Genomic DNA, 17,915 nt, shown 5'->3' with positions numbered 1-17,915 from the left:
AATGCATTTTCTCCCAGTTGAGTGGACTCGGGATCAGCATGCATCATGTCCTCTGTCTCCCTTTACAGCCATCAGAGGAGGACCTTCAGGGTTCATTATTTTCCTTCATCCGGTCTACTCTGCAGCGTTGTACTCCACCACTGAGGCCCTATTAAGGGCTGGAGAGAGTGTAGAACAAAATCTTAATCTGTTTCCAGTGGGTCCATGTCACCTTTGTAATGAATTAAGGAGGTGAAAAGTGTGGGATGATGAATTGGAAGCACGTGACAGTAAAGAACAACTCTTGAAAGCAGCTGGGAACACATCTTCTCAATACACCAACATCAGCACAATTGTGGTGAAAGGCCACAGCTGATGTCATAATTAGCAAGTCTGTTGTTATTATTTCTAATTAAAAGGGGTTAAAAAAAAAAAAAAAAAAAAAAAAAAAACAAGGAGTAAAATGTTGGCATGAAATTTTGAAGTTTGTTGTACACAAAACTGAGGACATACCACCAATTTGCTCAATTGTGCCAATGAGACGGAACATCTTTTTTGATACCATGATATGATGAGGCAATATACTGTCACATGCAGACTATCTCTTCAGAGTAGTGATGAAACATGACTATGTGACTTCATTCCTGCTTTCCCTCAGGTCCCTGTGATAACACACTACAGATGTCTTGAAGATACAAGTCTTCAGGCCATTCCTTCAAAGAAGTTTTTACAAGTGGACCTCAACACAAATTCAGAGATTGAGAGGCAAAAAAAATAAAAGACAAAAGGGAGAGCCAGATGGAAAACCCAGTGTCAATAAAAAGGAAAAACCACAGAGGATACAGTTATGACAAACTCTGGCTTGGGAAAAATCCTACAAAAGCAACAGTGGTTAAGATACCTTCACAGTTTCTGTGAATGAGACGTTAATAAGTTGGGAAGTGTTGATTCTTTCCCAGACATTTCTGACTGAAGTAATTCCACTGATAAGGTCATATATATTACACATGTTCTATAATTTATGAGTAGATTATCTGCTTGTATCAATTATAAAATGAAATGGACTATGTCTGATCTGTTCCTGGCAAACATCAAGGTGACAGTAGCCAAAATGCTGTATGCATTTTGATCACTGCCTGTTCAAACTTACTTCATTGGTACTACATAGAAAAAACAACAATGTGGAGTGTGTCAAAGCCATGATGGTCGGGGCTGTTCAGACGCAGGCAGGTTGGCTGAATAGCTTTCACCTTTGAGCTCAACCAATCACCAACAGAGCCTTCAGGGCAAACTTTGCCCGAAGCAGTTAATCAGGTACGCAGGGGCCCAGCTTCTAGTCTACTGCTACTCAGTCTGGAAATGGGGATTAATGTAGAGCGCTGACGTTGATGACATATTTGTTTTTGTTTTCTTAATCGTCACTCACCCTGCCACCAAATGTTCACTTTTAATGATGTAAAACAAACATATTTGGATCGTTCAGCTTTGTAAACTCAGATATGTCATGACATTTTGCTGGGCCAAGGGCCATTTCAATGGTGCCAAGAATATTTTGATATTTCAAGAAAAAGCTCATTTGAAACTGTTCACATTTGTAGGAAAAAAAACAGTGAGCTATCGATAATGTAGGTATACTGTGACTGAATTGTCTGCCTTTACATCAACAGTCGCAATTATAGGAGTTCTCACCTGTTTACACAAGACAGAAAACTACGTATGTTATTACTTCATAGCAATTTTATTAAAACGTCAAATTCAAATAATGTTTAGGAATCTTGTTCTTTATCAATGTCTTTACTCTATTATATACCATGTATTCCTTCCCCCTTATAGACCGGTCAGAAACAAATGCATTAATTGTGTACTACTTATTTAACTGCTCAATCTTGAAGCAATAACTGTTTTTCTTTGACAGTCTATGAAATATAATAGTTAATTGGCTGCACAGCAACCATTTTTTTAGAGTGCAAAATGAATCAATGTTGTTGTAGAAATACAAGTAGCCAGTTCAGTTCAGTTTAGAGCTTTACTGTAATGCATGGTTCAAAATAGATTTTTGTGCACCGCTGTGAGTAAGTTAGATAAATAAGGCAGCCAGTAAACACGAAGAATCAGCAGAGATATCTGGTCATTTCTAGTAATGTGAATATAGGGCTAACATCTTCAAGCAGTTTAAATGTAAAGTTGAGGCAGTGACAAAGTTAGAAACATAGTGAAGAAGCACATAGAAGATTTTATGTGGTATTAGTCAAAACATTTTAACTTTACCACATTGTAACATTGCCACCAAACACATGATGCATTTCCACTGAAACACACTTAAATACACAACCTCAAATATGAGTGTGATGCCACACGTGTTCTCGAAATACAGCATGCCAGATGTATAAAACTTTACAGCCAACATTACCATACTATGGGCTACGAATGAGTGGGGGTATTGCTTAATAGCAAGTTGACAATCTTATGATTCCCCCCCCCCCCCCCCCTCCATGAAAATAAAGTAGTTAAATTCCAGGAAATACTTCCTTTTGACAAGATTTGTTTGAAATACAAAGAAAATAAAATCAGCTGAAGAAAAAAAGAAAAACTATTTATGAATTCTGCCCTTGAACTATCCTACTGATCCCTTCTAGCTTAAAACCGCAACGTTTCACTTCCAGTTGCATTATTCCTATTTGGAAACAAAATCAACTCGTTATTTTGAGCATCAACTTCGACAGCTGGTGGTGAATTGCCAAGTAGGTAGCGTTTGAAGATTTTGTCATCTGCCAAAAAAGGACAGTCAGCATTTCTACAGATTACACAGCATCATGTGACCAAGCACTATGACCTTCCACAGAAAGGGGAACAAATGGACCAAGCACTGACTTTTCTGTTAATCAGTATTATGTCAATTGAATAAATGCCATCATGCATAGCACACTAAATACAGATGTTTTGACTGTATTGCATTACATATCCGGGTTTGTTTTTGTAAATTCAATTGCTGAACAGTGGTGAAAATTTTAATTGATATCAGGAGACTAACGATATATGTGAATATCTCAAGTGAGTAACCTTTGATAGAAATTTTGTAACACCTACGCATGATGAAAATTGAATCTACAACAAAGTTTAGAAACGGGGTTGGAAATGCGATTGTTGGGCCTGAGGCACTAGTTTGGGTTTTAGCTCTTGTGTAACCTACATGACGGTCCTCTTCGGCCAACAAGCTCTGGAAGTCTGGTCAAAAAAAAAAGAAAAGAAAAGAGGGGGGCAGTGGTGGGGATGCTGTGGGTCTATAAACGCTCTAAAGAAAACATAGAAGTGGTTTCCCATGTTTCCTTTGTTTAACCTACTGGTTTGTAATGGGTAAACATCACTACAGAATGCATAATTTCTCAACAATATAAAACCACTCAAACAACTTTCAATGGTTATTTGCACTAAGTATTAAAACAAACAATAATGCTTGTTTGCCGAGAGGCCATGGACCACTTAAATTCTTCTTCACCAAATCAGCATCAGAGAACCTCCTAGGGTCTTCATAACACGAAGTAACATTGCCTTCTGCCTATTCTCTTCTACCCTGTCCAGAAAACAATCAACAAAACTGGAGCAGCTATTTCTCACATCCCCAAGAGAACAACTAGGTCCTCTTCCAGCCTCTTTCACTCTATTGAGAAAGAACAACTTTGGTGTTGTCATAGAAAAAGCTTTGTTTCAAGGATTATATCAAGTGATGCAGAAGTGAGAACACGCTGAATTGGGAACCAACAGTCTCACCCCCATGCTGTAAATAAGGAAGACCACTGATGGCTAAAATGGTTTGCTTTTCAAACAAAGGGGGGCATAAGATGTAGTGTCTTTATTATTAAAGCTGCAAATACATACATTCCATAAAAACCTACACTGACACAACAAGACCACTCAATCAGCTGTTTGTGACTTCTCCAGACGTGACTCTGTCATGAATGTTAGATCTGACATGTTTTTTTGGTTTTAGTTTTCTGCTTCTTAAATAAATAAATAAATAAATAAATAAATATAATTTTCATTGGCCCTGTACTTTCTGTGAAAACGTGGGTCCTCTGAAGTTGCAGACCCTTTAAATGAAATAGCAGTACTGAAGAGACCCATAAGGGAACATGTATACCCGACAGCTAAAGTGTGCTGTTTATTAAAATTTCAAAGTGAGAACCTCATATGAAACAGGAGCTATTCTCACTGCTTGTATTGAATGGCTGAGTAGGTAATGTGTTTTGTTTGTGAAAGTGTAAGATTGATTAGTCAGTGTAGGGCAGTAAACACTAATCACAACAATAGCTGTCATTATGCACATCTGACTACGCCACACAATCACTGTTACCAAATCTCTCTTTGATACATTCCAGTTGTTTGGTCCCTTGTTGTGGCCATCTACCACTTGCGACTGCGCCAGCATTACTCCTCAAGGTGTTATTTGTACCAAAAAAAACAAAATCCTCATGGGAACTGCAATGAGAATGGACCACAAGACTAAAAATTAAGATGATGAAAGATTTTCAAACCAACTGTGAACTTCCCCTAAGCGACACATCGGCCTCCTATTTGCAGGCTTACTGTAAAGTCACTCCTATGGGATCAGCAAACACAGATTGCAGATTAAAAAAAAAAGATTTAAAATAAAGTTAGTGCACAGACGACTGGGCCTCCACGTCTGTCACTGCACGCTGCCGTGCACATGAATGCGCCCGGAGGGGGGGGGTCTGGCACATTTTGTGTAACAGGTTATTTTGTGTAACAGCGTAATAAATAGGATATAAAGTGCACTTACGTAACGTCTCAACTTTTTTTCAGGAGGAGACTTTCTCAGCCAGCCTGAGCACACCACATCTCCCCCGCTCATATCGGCTCCTTTTCCTGCTGCTTTCCCGGGAGCTGGAGGGTTGGAGATCACCGCTTGGCCTCGTTTGTTTTTGGGAGTGTCTTCTTGTACCTGGGGGAGAGGAAGGGAGAAAAAAGAAAGACGCTGACACAAAGCTCAAACGGTGAAGTTGACCCCCCCCCCTCCTCCCTCCCTGCCAAAAAAGTTAAACTTGTAGTGAGTTGTGTGTTTGTGAGTAGCAGTAAACATCGTCAGCCCCTCTGCCCGAGTCCGACTTACCGACAAGCGGCAGTCTGAAATGCACAGACCAGATTTTCCACGAGTTGTAGTCAAATACGAGTATATCCCGACGGAGGGTGGACATGGACCTCTGCGGCACCGCCTTTTGTACAAATATCAACGCTGACTTGTGTATTTTGTTCAAACTGGAAGGCTGTGCGGGCAAAAAAACCAACCAAACAAACAAAAACAAGCAGAAAAAAGAAGAAACCCCAACACAGACAGAGGAATCTGAAAGTCGCTAAGTTTTGTTGTTATACGTAACGCTTCATGCTAATTCCCATCAAAGTGGAGCGGTTCCCAGCTGGCGAGGTGAAATTTCAACGTCCCCACACCGTGCCGGCTCATAGTTGTCGTTTATTTCAGCAGATTGAAAGCAAAATTTAGCCTAAACACGGTGGTTCCGCCGAGCTTCCCTACCAGTTTACTCCCATGGCTGCTTAATTGTGATTGACAGGGTGGCTCCGTCTTTCCCTAAACTCACCCTCTTCTGGAAACATGGCGGCGTCAAGCTCACCAACACAACCGCCAAGAGGCCGGAAACACGGAGGTTCGGCTTTCAAAATAAAAACACCCTTCACCAATCCAAAACATTACTCTGGATCAACAGTTGCTAGGAAAATGACACCAAAGATGTCCCGTGCTTGGATATTTCTGTCCTTTTTTTAAAAGAAATGTTTGGGCACGCTCAATATCTGTGGACGTTTCGGAGTTCTGAAAAAAAAAACCGCTATTATTGTTTCAGAATAAGCTTTGTTGCAGAGTTCTGAATAGATATTCGTGTTTATGAGACACCACATATTCATTCAACATGCCCTCTCCATGTAACTTAATCGCCGGCAACTTTGTTTTGAAAGTTAAGAGCGGAAATCGTATTCGCCTCGCTCGGTTTGGAGGACGAAGTGGGGAGGCTGCGGCGGCGTGCAGGGAAGACTGGCGCTCTGAACATGGGACATGTAGTCCACAACGTCCCAAAGAAAACAACGAAAGAGTGCAGGGTGGGTTAGAAAATGTCCCATGGTGTAACAGAGCCGAATGCACCACAGGGTGAAGACAAAAAGTGCTCATCCACCCGCCGACAGTTAAAGAGGAGACACAGGAGCCGCACCAGTGTTCTCCGAAAGGTCCCCAACAACGCTATCCATAATGCCCGATGTGTTCCCTGAAGAAACGTCGCCTCCAGTGTTTTTATGACTGCACAAATACATCAACCCTCTACAAGTGTTTTTTTTGTCCTAAAAAACGAGCTGTACATAGAAAAACTGTGTTTACATTATAGTTTTTTTTTTTTACCTCGTTACTGCAGGGACTGTACCCGTGCAATAGTTCACTATATATCTGTTTCTGTATACTAAGATAATAAATTACAAGTACTGCTTTGATTGCTTCGAAAAAAAAGCTTATAAACCTAATGCTCAGAAGACCTGATCAATTTCCAGGTCTGAACTGCGTATCCACGCGTTTTCCGCGGCCTGAGACTGGTATCTGAGGAATCTTATTGGAATGCTATTGTAATGGTAAACACTTCCCCCAAAGGATGTTCCCTGTAAGCCTATGATTAATGACTTCACCATCACACAGGGCCCATTACCTCTTTCAACAGCCTCGGTATTGATGAAGACACAGGGAGCAATTAAAAGGTGACTCAATACACAAATTCCAGTTAATGAATTGTTCTCCAAAATAGCGCCTTTTCAGCCCTGAATGCATCAAATTTCAAGCATTTGTAACTGTGAAACCACGTCTCGTCTGGCATAAATCTTTGGTTTATGTGGATCCACTGAGGATATATAACCTCAACCCTAACTCATTTTCATCACACCAGATCAAAATGTTAGTTGATATTACAAGATGCTAATATGAAATTAAATTAAATTTAAAGATACAATGTTTCAGTACCAGGATAATACTTGTTAACAAAAAATATAATGGGTTGCTTGATAAATAATTGAGCCACTGATTTTTCCCAATGCCCTTTGAAGCTTTATACCTACTGCAAAGTTTCTTCCCTCATCAATTGCAAAATTTGTGAAAACGGCACATTCTCAAGCATTTGCTGATGCTACAACTGTCATCAGTTTGAAGCCTGTGCAGTGTGAGCGAGTGCATGCAGGTTCCCTTTTCACTAACTGTTTTGACTATTCACACTTCCATTTCTCCAAAAATATTTTGCAATCCAAGCAAGAAAATGGAGAATAGAAGTGCTTAATGCAATGAGTCATGTAACCACATGTAGATGTATTTTTGATCAGCAAAATCACTAACATACTAAAATGTTCATGTACATGTTCATAAAGGATTTGTGAGGTCTGCAATCCGAGCAATGAGCTCTTTTTAACCAACATTGTAGTTGAGAGGAAATTATATTTGCACTTTCAAATCAATCTAGACACCTAAAGAGATTACTGCCACTGAGGATGACAACTGTCTGAACTGAGATCATGTGCAATGGTTAAGATGTAGCATAAGAGATGACTCACTGTAGGTCAGTGTATTTTCTTTTTCAGAGGAAATGCCAAAATATGTTAACATAGCAAGTCACAGGACACAGACATTTAGTTACAGTTCAGCAAACCAACTTGAACATAACTTTGGTGTTGAGCTCCTTCTTGTGCAGAAATCAATGTTACGTTTTCTCTTCGGGTTTCATATTTCCATGGTTCAATTGGCTGTTCATTTTCTATCGTTTTCATTTTTTTTTACTTTTACTGTTAGTTCTGCAATATATTTAATATTACATTTATAGATTAGTTCCCCACATCTGCCCACATACCATTTTGAATAGGATGACCTACAACGATCTCCCTGGTTAATTCAGACATACAGCCAATACTGATTTGCTTTTACTCATTTACACAGTGCAGTTGAGGTGTCAATTCAGAGAAACTCCCATTTTGAAAAGTATGCATTAAATATCAAAAGGCACCCAAAATCTGCATGAGCACAGATGTCTCCCTGAAGGATCACATCAGAGGAATACAGTAAAATATGCTGCAAACAGTTGCCAGTTGTCAAATATGTTTAAATAAGTAATTTGCATTTAGTTCTGTGTAAATCAAATTAGCTAAATGTGAGAACAGCTTGAAATGTTCTGACTTAAAATGCTTTTATCTTGGAAAATTCCCATATACATATTTCACTCTCTCGTTTTTATTTCACGATTACGCAGAAATCATGTTTAAATCATATGTACATTTATTGCATGGGGATATGAAACCTATAAAACACCAAAGCACACATCAAAAAGATTCAAATATCCTTAAAAATCAAAAGCCACAGCTCATGAGGAAAGTGTGCTGCATGCAAATCAGAAAAGTCAACAGGTCAAGTTTTTGAGCTGCGTTCAGAACTATGACAAATCAAAAACAGTTTATCTTACAGTTGAACATTTTCTTCTGTACTGTGCACTGCACATGGATGTTTGCATATGTTTGTATATAAGTGTGTGTGTGTGTATCTGAGGTAACATCAAAAACACTGAAAACAAGCCAGATAACACAAGCTTGTTCTAGACTGCCCCAACATCAAATTTCTATCATGTGTAATGGAGGGATTATTATGAGACTAATGGCTACTCAAGGTACTTCTACAAATTATACTTTCCCATATTTCTTTAAGGGTGAAAATATGCTTGCACCAAAAGTGTTTTTGACCTTAACTTCTAAAATTGGAAGAATTCATGGAGGATAACAATACTGGGATGATCGAAAATAACCTGAATACAATTAAATTATAAAAGTAAAAGATGACAGAAACAGCGTAAAAACAATTTTAGTCAAAATCAGATCTAAGATCAGAACCAGCACAGATACTCTGTGTGCGTGTGCGTGTTTGTGTGTGTGTGTGTGTGTGTGTGTGTGTGTGTGTGTTCTTAGATCATTTCAGTGCTCTTTTTAATGACATTTATGAACATTGATGATATGACAAGTCTGGCTCTTGAATGAAGCAGTCCAGGACTCCCTTAGCACCAGTTCTTAGGGGGGTTTCTGCAGCATTTCTGTCTTTCAGAAGACTAGTCTGCTAATGGTATTGAAGCCCCCACCGCCTCCTCCTCCTCCACCACCTCCTCCACCAGATGGACCACAGCTCCCTGGTGGGTTGTTGTCATCTGAACCGTTGGGCCTGAATGAACAGGAAGATGAAGGGGCTTGGAGAGCCTGAGTCCGAGCATTCAGCTCCTGTTCCTGTCAACATAATGTGTTCATAAAAATTTATTTTCACTTGTTTAAGGAAGAGTGTAAACCACAATAAACAACAATGCCATTGCTAAAAAGAAAAAAAACTGGCAGTTGTGCAGTTCTATGTGACTGACAGGGGAACAATGCTGCCTCTTCATATTGTTACAGCACCCTCTAGAGGTGATTTATGTTAGTTACTTATACAAGCGTAGAGGGATGTCAATGTAACACAATACAGTTCAATGGCTCGTGAAATTACACCTCAGGTCTTATAACAGGACAGTTCAGATTAGGCTTCAAGTGCAGTCAAAAGAAAGTCCCACCCCTGCAGGCTTTTAGTTATCTGGAAAAGTGTGGCCTGTTTTCTCTCAGCCATTTTCCACCTGAGAGAATCTTGGACAGACCTCGACTTTTGTAATAACCACACACTTAGAAGTAATGACACAATATGCCAAATACATGTAGAACATGACAAATAAGAGTTTCTTTTTTTGTTTGTTTGTTTTTACAAAATTTTCAATCCAATAAAATAACTTTCTCTTGTATAATTCACATCGTGGCTGATTTGCATTCACTAGTACAGCTTATAGGCTTGCCCAAAACCCTACACGCATTCGTCTTCTACTGCTTTTCCTGTTTCCAGGTCACAGGGTTGATGTAGCCAATCCCAGCTCACATCGGGTACACCTTGGACAGGCCACCAGACAAAGACACACACAAAGACAAACAGACGGACAACCACTCACGCTCACACACACACCTAGACATACATGTCTTGGTACGGTGAACAGGAAAACCAATGCAAACTCCGCACAGAACGGACCCAGACCAGGAACCAAACCTGCAACTTTCTTATTGCGGGGCGACAGTGCTAACCACTAAGCCGTCATGCTGCCCAAAACCCTACATGCAGAAGAGACATGTTTTTCTTTTGTTCATCTTCACTTACCTGCAAATATAGCTTGTTGTCCTTGATAATAGCATCCAGCAGTTCTTTCTGCAGGGGAGGTTCAGCATTCAATGTCATTCCATTTCTCATCAGTCCCCCATTTACGTTTTGCCCTGGTGGCTCCTGTTTTCTGTACATGAGCACATAAGCTGTGTCCTTGGGGAAACGATTAGTAATGTTTTGCACTGATTGGAAGGACGTGAATGTCACCCTGCTGTCATTGAAAAGTAGCCAATCCCTTGCCTCCTGCACACCATTAGGAAGTGTGTTTCCTTGTTCGGGTGGAACTGAGAGAGCTGAACAAGTGGACAGACAACACTCAGCCTGGCCATTCCCTAAATCCTCCTTGAGGGCAAAGTGGTTGGCCGGGTGCTGTGTTCCATCTGCTCCGTTGATGTTACGACCGCAAGAGTAATAATGGCCACTCTCAGATGATATCCCAGAATGCATTACCACGGAGCTAAGGACATAGGGCACAGATAGCACTGCCATTTCTCCTGCTCTTGTTATCAGCCCAGTCCCATCTATCCTGTCTTTCTCCTCTTCCTCCTCATCTTTTTGAGATGGTTTGAGTTTCTTGGCCAGATTCTCGCTGCTCTCAGGAGAATCCACTTGCAGAGGAGAAGAGGTGGAAGAAGAACATTGTATATCTGACAAAGCAGCATGTACTGGAAGTCTCATTAGTGGTGGGATAGTGACATTGTCCAGAATCTTCTTCCGGACGTGAAATTTGGCATCATATGAGAATCGCAGCAAGGTGAGGATCAAGTACTCAGGTGCTGACACCACTTTCATGGTCTTCTCTGCCCGCTGGAGGGAGCTACACTTATCACAGTAATAGGCATTATCCTCATCTAAGATCTCTGGAGCCAGGAAATAGTTCACCAGATCAGGCACAGAGAGATGAGGCTCATTTGTCACTGAGACAGACTGGACAGTGCTAGCTGGGGCTTTGGCACAGCCTAAATCAGGAATTTCACTGCCACCATTGACAGATCCCTGACCATGAACCTCAGGCTCCTCTGAGGGCCCCACGGGCTGAGGGCCAACCCGAGAGGTGGTAGAAGGACAGAATGCCAAAGAGAGGTCTGTAAAAGGCTCCTCTTTTTCAGAGATGCAGTTACACTGCATACAGCGAATACCCGTGATCAGTTTCCCACCAAACATCTTTTCAATTAAAGTCCTCCCGTCATCATCAGAAGTGGTCTCTGGAACCAAAGATGACTCTTCACTCTGGTCTGAAGGAACCTGACCTGCCGGGTCTTTGCTGCTTGTGTCAACAGAAGGTACAATCTTTGGCTTAGCTGATTCCAGGACCTGAAGTGTTCTCTCCTCTTCATGTAACCTTGGGATCAGGAGACAGGGACAATAAACACCAGGACTGTCTGCTGTCACTGTATATCACATTTTCTTTACAACAAGCCATGACTGACATTTTTTAAGTTCTAAAGGAAACACAATTCACGTCAGACAAACCAACTTGATCCAATCTGACCCTGACTGGCTGATCTATTTATCAAAGTGTAACAAGTGTTTCTTTCTACCTGTCCAGAAGAAACCTGAGGTACTCAGAGCAGTCCTGCTGAGAGCCCACATTGAACCAGGGAGGTCGGGATGCTTCCAAGAAGTTCCTGGGAGCATATGCTGCCCTCTGTAGGACACAGGTAGACATAATTGCATGATACATGATAAACACACAGCCTCCTACCAACCCACCCTCCAATTTTTTTTATGTTATCTGTGACACGAAACATGACTGACCTGAGTGTGCCCAAGGAACGCAAAGAGCAGCTGAAGTTTTTTCATTAGTGTGTTGGAAGCATTTAGATGTAATGATAAAACATGCCTCCTGAAACTGAGAAAAATATTTCACATTTAATACTCATGCTCCATTCAAAACATGAATATGCAATGCGTATATTTTTATATATGTGACTCACTCTGTGGCCATGAAGAGGGTCTGGATGATGCTGTTCATGTAACAGGTGTTCCCCAGGTTGATCAGGCCTGTCTTGCCTGTCTCTGACTTTCCAGCTTGCCTCAATATTCCAGACACAAATGAATTGGACTGAGATGTCCAGGCACTTTGGTTCAACACCAATTTTATCTTTTCCTCTCCAGGTTTTGGAAGATCCTGAAAGAACACATTGAAATAACTTGCCAGGCACAGAAACTTGGCACTGATGAAAAAGGTTTCCAGGCAAAATTAACATTGAGTATTGACAGGCGGTAATTCTCTAGTCAATGTCCTTTCTGGGCACATACCACAAATCCAGACTTTTTCGATCCACATACTAAACAATGTATATAAAGCATGAGATGACCTGCACTTTTACCTTGATGGCCTCTAGTATGTGGTCATAGAGGTCAGGGAAACCGGAGTATTGGTACATCATGCAGTGTATGAGCTCTGTGAACTGCAGTAAGAAAGCTTTACTGGTGGGGAGACCATCAGTCCTCAAGGACTGGACGAGATGAACCACATGTGGAACAACCTGAGAATGAGGCATTAAGAGAACAAATAAAAAAAAATGATAAGGACGTTGCAGTGCTGGAAACCCTGGAAGGTAGTATTAATGTCAATCATACGAATCTGGAGCATGGTCAGTCAGGGGACAGCTGCATATAAGGAACACCACAGAGGGTTAGGACTCATTTGCTTTGTATTTCTCAGACTATTCATGTTTTTAGATAGTAATGAAATTGGCCAACTCAAGGGCCATTGCTCGGCATTTAAGTACTTCACACATCATTAGAACGGGAGCGTTGCCGAGCCTGGGGTTCTGGGAGAAGAAGTCTATCCTTTGAAGTAATTTAAGCCAGAGGAGAAGAAAATGAGAAAACCAATAAAGTGGCCATATGAGAGGGAAATGAGCTGTGAGGAGACAGGAGACCCCTTACCAAATGGAAGGCCTCGGGGGAGTGCTGGAAACTCAGCAGCATATGAGAGAGCACAGCTAGTGCCCCCTGCCGTACTATGGGGTACCACAGACGACTGAATACCTGTGAGTTAAAAATAAAAGCTTAATGCCACAGATACATTTACTTATCCTGGAGAACATGTTTTAAACAATCCAAGTAAGTATGTTTAACACCTTATGGTTCTTTATATTAGCGTGCAGTTGCAGAAAACTATTACTATTAGATATTACTGTAGATTAACATCTGTGTAAATATATAGGATGCATACAATTTCTGAATCCTACACATATAATAACAAGAACTAAGGAGTTCACACGACAAACCAGTTCAATCTTGAGCAGAGTGACATCAATAAGGATAGTGAACTTCTGAACGGCAGCAAGTCCTTTCAGGAGAGCGATGACCCAGGTATCAACATGCTGGGCCAGAGGCCAAGAAAGCCAGTCAATCATCCTTGACGGTTCGAAGAAGAGCATGTTAAGTGTAAATACTGCACAGAAGTGTTGACGTAAAATATATATGATGTCTGCAAATACATTCAGGTACAATGTGAAAAGAACTTATACATGCAAACTGAAAAAAAAACAAAAACAAAACAGCACTCCTCCAGCTTTTTTATAGACGTATAAAAATTCAGGCAGGTTTATCATCGTTACTCAACGCTACAAAAAAAATGGATTCATCTAAAGTACTGAATGTGTGAACGAACCTGCAGAGTGCCTTAGTCATGCTTGCATCTTTAACATTCTGGTCTGTGGTTAGACTCTTGATAAGCACAGTGATCATCTGGATGGGGATGTGCTGGACCAGGCTGGCGAGGGCGATGGATGGGTCGAAAGTGGGGTCTGCGAGATGCACATGAAAATCAAAGTAGCATAACCACATATTACATACAGTAACTGTCAGATTTTTGCAACAGTTAAACATTTTAGACCTACAAGCTGGCGTAATGCAGTGCAACACCAACAGACTTGAAAATATCCCAAGTGCACATACTTGGTACGTTATATGCATATATAGCTATGTTAGGGCAGTGTTTGAAAAGATTTTCCTAACATACATAAAATAGTGAAGCTCAACTACAACTCTTAAAGTGCATTTCACTTGAAAAATCTTGTTGACATAAAGGCAGAGTGACATTTTAACCAACTGAGACAGCACACTGACTCATGCGATACATGCTCAAACTTTTTAACTCAAGCTGAAGCCTGCCGTTTGTTTAGTTTGTGCTGATCTGCAGTTCAGTAACTGGCATCTCTGCACCGTTGGCTCATGATAACTCTTAAAATTTACCAACAACAAAAAGAACTACAGCTTTGATTCTGCCTGAAACATTCCAAAAACAACTACATTTTCACCGCAATATCTGTCATTGAAGGAAATCCAGTCTGAATTTGTTGATCTGAGGGTAACAGTTATTCTTTCCTTAGTAAAAATAATCACAGTGACAATAACACTGAATATTATTTGTGTTGAATCCAGCCTATAGAGATGATAGAACTGAGCCAGTGGATCAAAGTCAGTCACTGGCAGAGCCCTGAAAAACCAAAACGAGAGGAGGTAACATTTCCCAAGTGCTCAATCTTATCCTAACAACCCTGACAAGATATATGGTGGAAGGATTATAAATCATGGGTACTCTTAGGTGCACGTCTCTCAATCTAGAAATAAAATCTTTCTATTTTATTTATTTATTTTTTTTTTCATATACAAATTTGAACCAAACTGTGTTCCTCTTTATCATGGCCATTTTGGAGGGTAGGAAGAAAGGTGACTCACCCGTGGAAGAGATTATGGCAAAGACTTCCTGCAGTGAGGGAAGCAGTGTGGCTGGATCAGCCTTCCAAATGTTCTGAAGCAGTGTGCTGACCTTAGTCACCTGGCCTACATACTCTCTTAGCTCCCGCTCTTGGTTGGAAAAGCAGTGAAAGTAACTGATGGTTCTGACCAGCTGTTGGCAGAACATAATGCCTGACTTATCCCTTGGGATACACTGAACAAAGTCAGACAGCAAAGTGCTCAGGCGGGCGCAAACAGCAGGCTCCGGACGCTCACACACCATCCTTAAGACCTCCACCTGGATCATGCTGAAAATCTCCAGCACCGAAGGGCAGCTGATGAGCAGCCGCAGGCAGCAGTGAATATAGTCTATTATGGCTGGGTCTTTGCGGTCAAGCTGGCCATAGCCCTGCTGGAGAAGACTGAGGACAAAGTCTTTACAGAAGAAATGCTCAAACTCTGGGCGATGGTAGCGTGCATAAGCTTCCAAAACCTGGAAGCCAATCTGCTTCTGGAAGGCATCTTCACCAAGCAGGATGAGGCGGGTGGTGAGAGTAAACAGCGCCTGACACTGCTCCTCTGTCACCTCTTTCTCTGCTGCTTCCACTACCTTCTTCACAATGGCCCTCTTCACTGGAACAGAGTGATCGGAGCTCACAAGGCCCTCCAAAATCTTGTCCATAATGACGGTCTGTAAAAAGCATTTCAGGAAATAATGAATTGAGACTTGTAAGTGCAATAGGTAGCAAAATGTTAGCAATCATGTTTAACACAAATATGCAAATCACATTTGCAAAATCATAAATTGTCTATATTATTTCAACCACGTTTCAATATGCGGACACGTATGAGAGGGTGTAGCCCCACCGGCTTTAAACACCCACCACTTTCACCAATTGTCTGCGTTCGTTGAGTGAACACTGTCAACACACAACGCAGAACATGTTGACTCAGCTGAACAAACAGCAACAGAGACAGTTGGGTTGAAAGTGGGCATTTTACATTGTTTGACAACTGCGGTCTCGTAATACACAAACACAGACAAACATACAACATGATGGAAGATGACAAACAATGGAAATGTTTTTTGCCCACATCTATAACAGAATATTTTACTTAGTTTTTTTGCTGTTTTTTATAGTAGATTTCGATGTAAGCTCTTGAAGGTTTCTCTTTTAATACTACAGCTGGACAATAATTTGAATTTAAACTTCATCATAGTCAAGCTGAGCAAAGAGAGCTGAGCTCAGCAGGCTATGCCAGTGCATCATGACGTCACCACATGGTGGTAACGGGCTCGGCTGCGAATCTGTAAGTTTTAGCTGCTAAATATGAACCTCTGACTGCACTACAAATGTGACTGAATGGCCTTCTAAGAGTCAAAATAAAGCAGACTATATTGTTGATAAGAGAGGAAAGACTAATTGAGTGGTGTTGAGAAAGCTGTTCAGCTACTGAAGATCGAATAAGCTTCAGGTGTAAGTGTGCTTCTAAATGTGCCAGAGAGGAGCCAACTAGCTGCAGGAACACATAAGGTCTGCCCACCATCTGAAGCAGATAACTTCCAGAGAATAATCTGAGAGCCTGCAGATTAGACATCATAGGACAGGTCCCTAAAACAACACCACCATCCCACATGGTTTTATTGTTGTTCACTTTTTCTTTTTTTTTTCCCCAGTATGCAGCATCAGTATCCTTTATACGTGACTGAAGCACTTTTGTCGCAAACTGTGTAAACAAAAATAAGATAATGAGCCCGTTTTGTAGTTTGGAGCTAGTGTATATACGTTTTCACGTATTAATATTGACAAAGATGAGGGTTTTGTTTATTTAACAGTGATGTCATGTTTCTTGTTTGTATATGATGGCTGGACACAAATAAAAGGCTAACGTTGACTTACTTAGGCTGTTTTAGACTGCTTAAGCCTTCTGACTAGTAATAAAAATTAAATTTAATAACGTTTACGACACAGTCACTACATATAGCTTCTACTTACTATTTAATTACCTACCTGTTTTATTTTTCAAACTTACATTTCCCTTTGTGATCAATAAGATATTGTTATCATTATTTATTTATCCATCTGTGGTCTGCAGATAATCCTTGAAATGCGGTGTTTTCTTTTTCATTTCCTGAGTGCAACATTATGACTCGACTAGTAGCCATTTGCCCCGACAACATTTAAACCAGTGAAACCAACTATTAGGTAGTTTTATCCATTTTTCAGTATTATTGACACCCGCAGAGATGAGCGACAGGTGTTGTGCCGCTGCTGTTTGTGCTTGATGTGTGACAGGCTGCTAGCTTGTGCTAGCAGTAGCTGTAAGGTTGACAGATAGCTGTATCTCCCGCGATTGAAACGTGATCGAGTTGTTAAGCACGGCTGTAAAACCCTGGAGCCAATTCTTGGGCCCCATTAACAAAGCTGATTTTGACGTTCTATGATAATAAAAGGCAAACAAAGCAGCCAACCAGGCCTTGACATTAGCTTAGTAACGTTCCGAGCCACTGACTTAGCATAAATAGCACATACATACTTATTGCCACGTTGTGGAGGCTTTGTAAGGCGCGCTTACCCAAATGAAGCATGTCAACAGTGTCCACCTTGGATATCCTCAACTGTCGGTCAGAGCTGAACAACTTTACACCGATAAAACCGTGTTATTGTGGTCCATTTGTTCGGTCACTGTCAGCTGATTAACGCTCCGCTGTCGTCATTCCTGCGGACGGAGGTGCTGCAGGACCCCTGAGAGGAGCTGTGTACGTTTTAGCATTGCCTGTTTCAGAGAACAAACAAAGTCAGACATCTTCTGCAAACAAAAAAAAATTAGGGTTTCTATACAAACATATTTACATGAAATCAATCCGTTATTTAAATATTTTAGGCCTTCTGATATGTTTCTTCACCTTTCGTAGTCTCAGACTTCCCACCCACAAAGCTGTAAGGCATTGTACTTAAATAATTAGCATCCAAAATAG

The 17,915-nt window shown here is 40.9% G+C and overlaps 2 protein-coding genes across 4 annotated transcripts in view; both read right to left on the bottom strand.

Moving 5' to 3' along the window:
- Positions 1-5,584, bottom strand: part of gab1 (GRB2-associated binding protein 1) — a 46,843-nt gene extending 41,259 nt beyond the window's left edge. For all 3 annotated transcript variants that reach the window (XM_029500255.1, XM_029500261.1, XM_029500268.1), the window contains exons 1-2: positions 5,108-5,584; positions 4,778-4,939 (exon numbers count right to left, since the gene is read on the bottom strand). In XM_029500255.1, the coding sequence (XP_029356115.1) occupies positions 4,778-4,849 (72 nt within the window). In that variant the 5' untranslated portion in view covers positions 4,850-4,939; positions 5,108-5,584. The remainder of the gene's footprint in view (positions 1-4,777; positions 4,940-5,107) is intronic.
- A 2,695-nt stretch (positions 5,585-8,279) lies between these two features.
- On the bottom strand, positions 8,280-17,651 carry usp38 (ubiquitin specific peptidase 38). The gene is made up of 11 exons (XM_029500788.1): positions 17,513-17,651; positions 14,936-15,626; positions 13,866-14,001; positions 13,480-13,609; positions 13,136-13,237; positions 12,571-12,729; positions 12,175-12,368; positions 11,996-12,089; positions 11,779-11,885; positions 10,235-11,579; positions 8,280-9,291 (listed from the first exon to the last, which is right to left on the bottom strand). Exons 2-11 carry the CDS (start codon positions 15,615-15,617, stop codon positions 9,112-9,114), a joined length of 3,129 nt encoding a protein of 1,042 aa, XP_029356648.1. The 5' UTR covers positions 15,618-15,626; positions 17,513-17,651; the 3' UTR covers positions 8,280-9,111.
- Between the last annotated feature and the right edge of the window lie 264 nt (positions 17,652-17,915).

Source organism: Echeneis naucrates, chromosome 1 (assembly GCF_900963305.1).
Source record: "Echeneis naucrates chromosome 1, fEcheNa1.1, whole genome shotgun sequence".
Taxonomy (NCBI): domain Eukaryota; kingdom Metazoa; phylum Chordata; class Actinopteri; order Carangiformes; family Echeneidae; genus Echeneis; species Echeneis naucrates.
Note: the sequence above shows the minus strand (reverse complement) of the source record. Positions and strands in the feature narration are given on the sequence as shown.

Excerpts from the sequence above, each read along its gene's own strand:
- usp38 (XM_029500788.1), bottom strand. The coding sequence starts at position 15,617 with ATGGACAAGATTTTGGAGGGCCTTGTGAGCTCCGATCACTCTGTTCCA. Across the intron at positions 14,002-14,935 it reads TGCCATAATCTCTTCCACGG|ACCCCACTTTCGACCCATCC; the intron begins GTGAGTCACCTT and ends TGCATCTCGCAG. Across the intron at positions 11,886-11,995 it reads CGTTCCTTGGGCACACTCAG|AGGGCAGCATATGCTCCCAG; the intron begins GTCAGTCATGTT and ends TGTGTCCTACAG.